The following is an 11,345-nucleotide window of genomic DNA, read 5'->3' on the forward strand; positions in this document are numbered from 1 at the left end:
ATGAATAGAGCTGCTTTAAACATTTGGGTACAGGTTTTTGTGTGAACTTAAGTTTTCATTTCTGTAAGGTAAACAGCCAGGGATAGGATTCTAGGTCATACAGTAAGTGTATATTTAATTTTCTAAGAAACTGCCAACCTCTTTTCTAAAGTGGCTGTACCACTCTGCACTCCCCTAACAACGGATGAAAGTTATGCAAGCCCTGTCAGTCCCTTGGGGTCCGATTCAGCCTGCAGACAGTCCAGATCTCTGCGGTCTCGACAGGCCCCAGTACTTGTTGGAGGCCAGGCTGGCAGGGTAGGCTGACCACTCTGTCCACGTCTCCGGTTGTCCAGCTTCCCGGGAAGAAAAGCTGCCGTATAAATGTGCTGTCCCAAGGGGTCAGGAGTGTGTGGGGTCTTAGAAGCAATTCAGTGTGTGCTGTGGTCTCCTAAGCAGACATCACACATAATGTCCTGTTCCTTGTATTTCATGTTTAAAACTACTTAATTGTACAAATATAAAATGAGATTTAGGGCTAAAAGAAAAAAAAAAACACATCTTTTAATTACCATTGTAGCATAAGTTCTTTCATTTTTGAGATTTTTCTGATTTTTTCTTTTCAAAATTTGTCAGACGGGGTGCCTGGGTGGCTCAGTCGGTTAAGCATCTGACTTCGGCTCAGGTCATGATCTTACAGTTGGTGGGTTTGAACCCGATGGGCTTTGTGCTGATAGTGCAGAGCTTGCTTGGGATTCTGTGTCTCGCTCTCTCTCTGCCCCTCCCCCACTTGTGCTTGCGCTCTCTCTCAAAAATAAATAAACACACACACCCAAAAAAAAACTAAAAAAAACTAAAAAAAAATTTCAGACTTATGCCTGTTTTTTTCTTTCTTTAATGGTAATTTAGGGGTGGCTGGGTGGCTCAGTCGGTTAAGTGTCTGACTCTTGATCTCAGCTCAAATCTTGAACTCAGGGTCATGAGATCCAGTCCTGTGTTGGGCTCTGCATTGGACATGAAGCCTACTAAAAAAAAAAAAAATGGTAATTAAAAATTTTTTTCACAATCATGTTTTATTTGCATCACAAGTATATATCACAAACTATATTTTATACATTGTGTGGCCATTAACATAGATCTATTTTTTTTTTAATTTATTTTTAACGTTTATTTATTTTTGAGACAGAGAGAGACAGAGCATGAACGGGGAAGGGTCAGAGAGAGGGAGACACAGAATCTGAAACAGGCTCCAGGCTCTGAGCTGTCAGCACAGAGCCCAACACGGGGCTTGAACTCACGGACTGCGAGATCATGACCTGAGCCGAAGTTGGCCGCTTAACTGACTGAGCCACCCAGGAGCCCAGATCTATTTTTTAAATAAAATTTTCTTTTAAATCATAAAAATTATAATATTTGCTATTGCTTTTATATTTTTGTATTTAGAGTGATTTTCACCAGGTCCTTTTTATTTCTTCCTATATCTTTCTGTCTATTGTCCTATTTTTATTGTTCATTATTTACTGAAAAATGTTTATTCATTTATTTTGAGAGAGGGATGTTTGGGGAGGGGCAGAGAGAGAGAGGGAGAAAGCAAGAATCCCAAGCAGGTCCTATGCTGTCAGCACAGAGCCCAACATGGGGCTTGATCTCATGAACCATGAGATCGTGACCTGAGCCAAAGTCAAGAGTTGGATGCTTAACTGACTGAGCCACCCATGCACCCTATTTTTTACTTTTCTTATTTCTTTGTAAAAGTGTTTATTAATTTTGAGAGAGAGAGAGATCTCTCTCTCTCTCTCATTTGAGCTGCTTCCGTACCTTGGCTATTGTAAACAATGCTGCAATAAACATAAGGGTGCATGTATCTTTTCAAATTAGTGTTTTCATTTTCTTTGGGTAAATACCCGGTAGTGAGTAGTGAAATTACTGGATCTTATGGTATTTCTGTTTTTAAGTTTCTGAGGAATCTCCATACTATTTTCCACAGCGGCTGTACCAATTTACCCACTTAGACTTGTTTTACACATAGAGTTAATTACCAGTCTTGTATATTATGCTAGCTTTTTTTTTTTTTTTTTTTTTTTTTTTTTACACCAGTACTGACCAGTGGCAAAGCTGGAAGCCATGAACTGTGGGCTGGCAGGCTATAGGAGGATGGAGGTGCTGGGTTCCCTGTGGGCAGCAACGGCAGCTCTTTCCTGCCTGGGGCCAGGCCTGCCTTCTCAGGACTTTTAGGGACTGTAGTGGGACATGTTTGGAGGTCCTTGAATTGCAGGTTCCTGAGAGTTAGTTGGAGTTCATGCCCTGTTTCCCTGCGTTAGGGTAGGTGTGGCTGTGTGTTTGCTCAGCTCAGAGTGTTGCAGGTCACTTGGAGGAGGAAATGTTGGAGAACTTGGCCCAACTCAGATATCCTTCTGGAAGACCTGAGACATCGTGTCATTTCTGGGGGAAGATGACAGTTGAATTTGGGTGGCTCTGATGTAGTTCACAGACTGGGCTGACGCTGATGGTTTTGGGGCTCTCCCCTCAGCTAGAATGGTCCTGCCCCACCTACAACTTTGTTTTGACGGCTGTAACAGACGGACCCATCTGGAGGACTTCTAGGTGTCATCCCTCCCCCTCCCTCCTGAGTTCTTGTGCTTGGGAAGTTTTATCCTCCCCACTTTTCCATCTTGGCACATGGTTCCCTGGCTTCAGACCCAATATTGAGAGAGATGATAATGATGAGGTAGAAGTGGGTGTAGGGACTCGAGATAACAACAGCCTAGGCCTGGGGTCATCTCTGGAAACAGTCATTGGGAGTTTGCTATGGTGCATCTCTGCTCTGAACTGCAGTAGCTGAGACACAGGTTTTGAGGAAAGAGTAACATTGAGAGGAGGAGGAGGAAGAAAAGGAGGCAGTGGGGGAAGAAGGTAAATTAGTGCCAACATTACTTTGGATGTTTTTTTTTTTTTTTTAATTTTTTTTTTTAAACGTTTATTTATTTTTGAGACAGAGAGAGACAGAGCATGAACGGGGGAGGGTCAGAGAGAGGGAGACACAGAATCTGAAACAGGCTCCGGGCTCTGAGCTGTCAGCACAGAGCCCGATGCGGGGCTTGAACTCACGGACTGCGAGATCATGGCCTAAGCCGAAGTCGGCCGCTTTTACCGATTGAGCCACCCAGGCGCCCCGTGGATGTTAAATCCAAAGTGTGCAGATCAAATTTTTTTCTTCAATAATCCATAATACCACACAGTGCACAGGGAGATAAGTAGGCAAGATTATTAATCTGGTAAGAAAGGAGCCCAGAACAATTCTTCATTCAAGCCATAGAAGGATATCTGGACTCCTCCGTCAGAGCAGACCAGCTCCGTGGGAGAGAGAAGAGTCTCACACACATAAGTATGCTGAAGGCAGCATTTTTATTGAAGTTTGCTGGGGATACAATCAGTAGGGGCTTTGTGTGCCTCTGAGAGACTCCCTGGGCTCAGGCTGGGGTCAGGTTCTGTGGAACCCAGGGCTACTCAGGGAGGCCTCGGGCTTTGGGATTCTCACGTAGGCTGGTCAGGCTTCTGTGGCTACTGTTTCTTCAAGATTTTATTAATCCAAGGCACATATGGGGAGATTCGAGTGAAGACAGCAGGGGGTTTTGCATCTGTACATCCATAAGACACAATACCTTGGGCCACCCCTGCACGAAAAGGGGACCCCAGAATCCCCCTGTGGGTTAGAGAAAGCAGATCACGAACAGGGAACGTCCTTCTCACCCTACTGTCACTTCATCTGGGTTCTATCAGCAACCTGGCTAGTTCCAAGATACCCTAGAGTCAGATCAGGAATCCTGGCTCCTCATGGAGTCATAAGTTAGGGGTTTAATGTCTCTGGCATGGAACCATAAGCCTAGATCCTGTTCTCTCCATCTCTTCCTTTCTCTCCTGAAGACCTGTCACCAGGTCTTCAACTAGATGAGAGGGTCAGAGGCAGGACTTGGGTATGTGAGGATGGAACTCAGAAGGAGGATTCTAGTTCCCATGGTGCTAGAAACCCACAAACTCAGACACCAGTCACTGTACTAGGGGACTTTGTGACCCCACATCCTCCCAGGAGGATGCTGTCTCCCAGGGACCATTGTGAGGAGAAAGTGTAAGTGTGTGGTCACCTTGTATGTCGATCTTGTCTTCCTGGGATTGCCCACACAGATTTGTAATTTATGGCTGTAAAACGTATAGTGGTTGCAGGCCTTGGCATCCATGAGTTTCAACTTCACCTCCCTCAGAGTATCTGACACCGGCTCCATCACTCCCGTTCTTCCCCAGCCAGCTGCCCTGCACATTCTCCCAGGTGGAATGAAGGTAGACCGGTGGGCAGGGAGATTGTCCCCACGGCGTGGGTCAGCTTGGCTCTCATTTGTAGCTGTGAGGGAGGGAGAGTAGATGGACCTCCAGTCCCAGAGAAAGTGAGTCCCAGTGTGCTGTGGTAGAGGCTCCCTGGGCAGGGCCAAGAGTTTCTCCCCAGTGGGATGGTGATGACATGGAGTGGGATGAGGGTGGGTCCCGAGGACATGGGTTGGACAAGGGAGAATGAGAAATGCACAGGTTAGGAGAAAAGTTCAAGAAGGGGGAATGGGAAAGTGCTGGAAGGCTAATGGCACCTTCAGTAACATGATGTCATTAAGGTTGGTGAAAAAGTTGTAATTTGGGTGAACTATTTATTCTGAGACTTCCAGCTTCTGCCATGTGGATTCTTCCTGTTTTATGTCATGAGCTCCCAGAGTGACAGTAATTTTCTTGTTGAGAAGGAGGAGAGAGGCAGGAAAAGGTGCTGGTCTTCTGAAAAGGGTTCATTCTGAGCAAGGAGACATCAGGCTCTCTTCTTTCCCAGTACAAGGCAAGACCTGAGGAACTCAGGTCTTAACTGAGGACAGAAGTCCCCCTTCCCACCCCGGGATCATAGTGGGTTCACGAAGGGCCAGGCCCTGGCAGCTGCATGGGACTGAGCGAGCTCAGCTGGCTGGCATCAGGACAGTAAGGCAGTGTTAGCTTGCTGTGACCTGGCTGGTCTTTGGAGGTGGAGACAGCAAATGAAAATGGGCTGGTCCCTCCCAATATGCATTGCTGATCATCTTGAGATGAGCAGGACACAAGAATTTCTCCTTAGGCCACTTTGAAGTTGCGTGTAACTCTGGCACCTACAGCTCCTCACGTGAAAAGAGAGTAGGTCAAAGTTTTCTTACCTTCCTTTACCATGAGCGGCTGTCATCACAAATTCTTGACTTACGAGAAACCCACCACAGCTGGCAACATAACCCTGGTCAGTGATGATTTCCAGATGGGCCATGTAGGGGCGGGGGTGTGGCTTGGACTCAATGCCACTGATGATTTCCACTGAAACAGAGAACCCCAGGTCCCTAAACGCAGGCTCCCTTGCCTTCGGATAGAGCACTGGGTGAGGGAAAGGAGGTGGAAGCTGAGGACCCACATAGCTTTTACCTTACTTCTAATGGAGCTCAGACCTCTGTGTGTCCTTTTTGCTGGTTTCTTGACCCTAATCCGCCTTGTCAACTGACCCTCACCCTACTTTCAGAACACGATGGTTAGTCTTGATTCTGAGCTGTCATCTAAACGTTTCTTCAGGTCTCTATCCTGACCTCTTCCACCTGAGAGCAAGCACCAAGAAGGACCATGAATCAGAATTGTGGCTATTTTCAGGAAAGTGGGTTAGGAGGAACTTCCAAAGACAGTGTTCTGATTCTTTCTCCACCCAAGTCTTCTCATCCCAGGGAAACTGTCATCAACTGCAGGAAAAGAGTCTGACCCTTCCAGGTGGAGATTTCCCCCTAGAATACTTGTCATGGAACTTGTAGCCTGACTTAAGGGCTTCTTTGACAGGGGGTTACACCCTAGACTCACCAGCTCCAGCTTCAGGAGGCAAAAGAAAGGCCAACAAAAGGAGTAGGACCTGCATTTTCCCAGTGATAGTGTCCATGGTGAGCTTCTTCTGTCCCTGCCCTCCCTTGCCCCTGCTTTTATAACCCCAGAAGTAGAAGGAAGAGGAGGACTGGAAACCACAGAAACCACCTAGTCACATTTTTGTCTTTCACTTTGGCCTGGCTAGCTTCCTCATCAGAAAGTCTTATGACCCTTCTCTTTGCTCTGCTGGTGTCAAGGCTATGGTCAGAGCCCCAGAGTTCTGTTTACTGGGATGAGGCATGCACCTTTCTCATCTAATGCCGTTCTCTTGAGGCAGCATAGTAACACAGATGAAGGGGTTTTAATTTTTTAAAATTGTATTTATTTTTATTATTGAAGTATAGTTGCCATATCATGTTATGTTAGGTTTCAGGCATACAACACAGTGATTCAACAATTCTATACATTACTCAGTGCTCCCCATGATAAGTGTACTCACCATCCATCACCATACAGTATTATCACAATCTTATTGACAATATTCCCTATGCTGTACTTTCTCTCTTCAGGACTGATTTATTTCACAAAATATAAATAAGAATGTATAAATATATGTAAAATTTATTTATAAAATATAAGGATGTATAAATAAAATATATTTATAAAATATAAATATAAATTTTATAAATAAGGAGGTTTATACTTCTTAACCCCCTTCACCTGTTTTGCCCATTCCCCACTGACTTCTTTTCTGGCAACCACCAATTTATTCTCTGTATTTAAGAGTCTGTTTTTGGGGCACCTGGATGGCTCAGTTGGTTAGGCTTCTGACTCTTGATATTAGTTCAGGTCATGATCTCACAGTTCCTGAGACAGAGATCCAAAATACATCAGATCTGAAACTCATACTTTTTCCATTCCACTAATCTGAACAACAAGGGATGTGGGATGAAGGGTTAGTCTAGTAAATGGAGAAAGGAATGGAATGTATCAAGAAGAACACTTGTGTTCTCTAGAGGCTGTTGGGGTTTTCCCCTTGTGCACTGAGGGTCACACTTGGTTTGGTAACAAAATGACATCTCAGTTGTCATTATTTGAGATATTACTCTAGGCTTTCATTCTTTTATGTGCCTTGAGAAAGAAAAAAGTTGTTCTTGATTAAATAATAACATGCCATTGATTACAAGATTCATTCTTATTGTAAAGGGGTTAAAATGTAGAATATTGGGTATCTTGGAATCAATGAAATATGGTATATTCCAAGCACTCCTTCACCCTGACACCAATCCTGAGAACTATTATTGTTTCCATTTAACAGATGAGGAAACTGAGGCTCATAGAATTTGAGTCACTTGACAAGATGTCAAAGCCAATACATATCAGAATTAGGTGTCAAACTCCGTATCTTCCATATATGGATATATCTTTCCATATATCACCCTGCTTTCCTAGACCGTAAAAACAAAACAACAACAATGAGAAGGATCTAGAGAGGCTTTCTTCACCAATATCCACAGTTTTAGAAGATGCAGTCCTTCTAAGAAATCCCTTATTTTACATTATTCATAGTGGCTCTGCTTTCCTTAATTGAACTCTAAATAATAGAGATGTTGGCACTGGAAGTGAGTAGGAACCTAACCTACACTTAGGTTCTGAAACTTGGCCTGGGTTATCTACTACAGGTTTTCTAAATTGAATATCTATCTATCTATCTATCTATCTATTTATATCTATATATAGATATTTTTAAAAGTTCATTTATGTATTTTTGAGAGGGGAGAGAGAGAGTCAGTGGGAAAAGGGCAGACAGAGATGGAGAGAGAGAATCCCAAGCAGGCTCCACACTGTCAGCACAGAGCCTGATGCTGGGCTCGATCCCATGAACCGTGAGATTATGACCTGAGCCAAAATCAAGAGTTGGACACTTAACTGACCAAAGCCACACAGGTGTCCCTCTAATCTGAATATATTTGAAGACATTGCTTACCCTATTGTAAGTAGTAAAAGATATTAGTTGTAAGTTGTAAGTAACCATTAATGCATACAGTAGCAAACCTATTAAAATATCACTTGTACATACCTTTAATCCAAGGCAAGACTTTAGGTGTCTAAGTATTTGCTGACATAGAACATATTAGCAGAAATAAGGAATATTACAGGGTTGGTTGGTTGCTTCTAGGTGCACTAAAGAACTTAGGAGAAGTAAGTGATGAGCTTTGGGCTTTCAGTTCCAAGCTTATGATCTAAGTAAAGGTCCAGAAATCTGTTCCATAAAGGAAACCCTTATATCATGGAATCTCCTGTCTGAGATTTCTAAATATTAAACCAATGTCTAATCCTGTGGGTGGTTTGAACATATTTTGAATCACCAAACTGGTAGGGTCTCTTATATAAAGTTACAGTGTTCACTGGGACTCTGAAGATTGGATTGGGAATACATTTGGACATATTCTGATGAAGCTGGCATTTTAATCCCTGAATTCCTCCAATCTTCCTTTGCCTGTCAGCAGCAGCCCATCTTTTCTGGTCTGAGGAGGTTAGTCTTCCCTCACCTGAAGAATCTGTAATGAGATTCCCTGAGGTAGTTACTTTGCAGCTGACTGCTGACCACCCTCTCCTACCACCTTTAGTGCTTCTAGATCTATAACCAGATTCAACTCCCAGTAAATCCCAGATGTGTGACCCATAAGGAATTGCAATATACACCAAAGCAATTGTAAGATTTTTGCTAATTTATATCAAGAGAAACATGGGAAGGGGGAAGGGGTGGTATTGAGGGTGTTGGTGTAGGTGTTGGGCCAGGCTGACTTTGTTGATGGGATGAACTCAATACAGATTCCCATGTCAGCATATTTGATCAAGCATATCAAGGTAGTTCTAGCTATTTGACTAGTTGATTGGATTGAGCTATTGATCCAAAGGTGGCCTATACCAAGTGAAGTTGAGATGCCAGACTTCTTTGATATAGAGAAAATATTCAAAGCTTTGAGGAAATTAGAAGGTAGAGTAGATTTATTATTGCGAGACTGGTTTACTCACCCCCTAAGTGTGTCTTAGGAGAGTACAGAGAACATTCTTTCCACCAAACTGTCAAAAATACTTCAGGGAGTGGGAGGCACTGGCATCTCTGGAGAGTGCTGTAGTGGATATTTGCTGCAGGCTTAGAATGGCAGTGGGAATGGGTGCTATGATCCTGATGAGGTCAGGATCCCTGAGTTTCAAGGAGATAATGGGACCCCAGGGTGGGACAAGCCAAGCTACCGAGATGCTATAGGCTTGGTTACCATAATGGGCATCAGAATTGAAGCAGAGGTCAAGATAGAGGCCCATGACTTTGACTAATTGATCATGGTGTTCCCAGAACTGAAATAGATAGGCAGCCTACTAAGGTCTTAGTTGATTTGTATAAGTGGAAGCATTCTGGGTCTGGTGAACAGAGCTTTTGAATATCACAAGGCACATCAACTAGTTCTTGGACTTGAACCAAGTCATTGACCCTTGAATGAAGAGGATGGACTACCTTTGAGGAAGGTCCTTGCTACATAGCCAAAAGTTGTACTATGCATTTTCCTGTTTGTCTTCTTCAAAGCTACCTGTGGCCATTAGCAAAGTGACTATGAATTAGAGAAAAAAAACAGACATTTTCATGCCCTTGTTTGTTTGTTTTTTGTTGCTAGACTGATACAAATTCCCAAAGACCTAAAATTCCTGTGTGAATCACAGCCACACGAGAGGCTTGTGGACTGATCAACAAAGTTTTGGCATGTGTCCATCTCATAGTGGGTCCAGTGGGTTCCCAAATCAACCTTTGACTATTTCCCAAGCTCCAGAATGCAGAGGTAGAATAGATGTATTAAAAAGAATCTCCATAATGGTTGCCTGATTCATGGAGTGAGGGCTAATGTGGTAGAAAAAGGCCAAACAGAGCCACCAGAACTGCCTCTCCCTACCCAAATAGTAAACCAAGAGCAATATTATATTCATGGAGACATTCAGAGATTAGTGCAACCACCAAATTATAGAAGGATGCAAGAGTGATGATTCCTACCACATCTCCATTCAGATCACCTATTTGGTCTACTTAGTTTTTAGTTATAGGACTTCTGGGATCTCTGTCTTACTCCTGAGGAACTCTCGATGTTTTTTTTAAAGGTTTGTTTGTTTATCTATCTATCTATCTATCTACCTATCTATATCTATCTATCTATCTATCTATCTATCTATCTATCTATCTATCTATCGGGAGAGAGAGAATCCCAAGCAGGCCCCACACTATCAGTGCAGAGCCCAGTGTGGGGCTTGAACCCATGAATGGTGAGATCATGACCTAAGCTGAAACCAAGAGTCGGATGCTTAACCGACTGAACCACCCAGGCGCCCCTCAATTTTTTTAAAATTGTGTTGGTGCTTGAAGGTTAGAGAACAAAGAAGTCAGGGAGATAAAAGGTTGAGGGGATGTGGATTGTAATGTCTCAGGGAGAGAACTCCCTCTGGGGTGAAAGATGGCAGGAGAGCTTGTTTTATTTGTTTTCCTTTCTCACTTCTGTTGTAGGCTCATTGCAGACCTGAGAACAGTTGGCTTTGCATTGTTTCCTGTTCTATCTTCTTTTTTCTTTCTTTCTTTCTTTCTTTCTTTCTTTCTTTCTTTCTTTCTTTCTTCCTTTTCTTAAATTTTTTTAATGTTTATTTATTTATTAAAAAATTTTTTTTTTAACGTTTATTTATTTTTGAGACAGAGAGAGACAGAGCGTGAACAGGGGAGAGGCAGAGAGAGAGGGAGACACAGAATCTGAAACAGGCTCCAGGCTCTGAGCTGTCAGCACAGAGCCTGACGCAGGGCTCGAACTCACAGACCGTGAGATCATGACCTGAGCCGAAGTCGGATGCTTAACCGACTGAGCCACCCAGGCGCCCCTTAATGTTTATTTTTTAAGAGAGACAGAGACAGAGTATAAGTGGGGGAGGGGACCTTAAGAGAGAGGAAGACACAGAATCTGAAGCAGGCTCCAGGCTCTGAGCTGTCAGCTCAGAGCCTAGTGTGGGGTTTGAACTCCTGAACTGTGAGATCATGACCTGAGCTGAAGTTGGACACTTAACTGACTGAGCCACCCAGGTGCCCCTGTCTCATCTCCTTTCAATAGCTTCTAAATTTATGGACATGCTAGGCAGTCCTCAGGCCGTCCCCTTCCCAAGGGTTTGAGTAGTCCCTTAAATCTTGGATGCTTCTTTCATAAACCATTTGATGCTGCCAGTCTGTCAGCAATCAGCATTGGTCAGGCCAGCAAGAGACAGCTCTCTGCATCTTAGAATCAAATCTATCAATGGCAATCTTCCCATTATCTGGTGAGCTGTTGGAGGAGATCTGTTTGCACCATCTGTCTTTTTCATTTGCCTGCTTGAAGTTTGATTTGTGGTTGCTGCAAGGAATGAGATGGGGCAGCTGCTAGGAGCCAGCACAGCAGCAAGGGTCAGGG

The 11,345-nt window shown here is 43.6% G+C and overlaps 1 protein-coding gene across 1 annotated transcript; it reads right to left on the reverse strand.

The window, feature by feature from the left end:
- Positions 1-3,437: 3,437 nt before the first annotated feature.
- On the reverse strand, positions 3,438-5,926 carry LOC144616671 (mast cell protease 4). Its single transcript, XM_078448369.2, is given in 8 exon segments — positions 3,438-3,655; positions 3,657-3,682; positions 4,122-4,324; positions 4,327-4,375; positions 4,614-4,748; position 5,143; positions 5,196-5,346; positions 5,872-5,926. Coding segments are annotated over 8 exon segments (735 nt in total). The 3' UTR covers positions 3,438-3,540.
- Positions 5,927-11,345: the final 5,419 nt, after the last annotated feature.

Source organism: Panthera onca, chromosome B3, assembly GCF_046562875.1.
Source record: "Panthera onca isolate mPanOnc1 chromosome B3, mPanOnc1 haplotype 2, whole genome shotgun sequence".
Taxonomy (NCBI): domain Eukaryota; kingdom Metazoa; phylum Chordata; class Mammalia; order Carnivora; family Felidae; genus Panthera; species Panthera onca.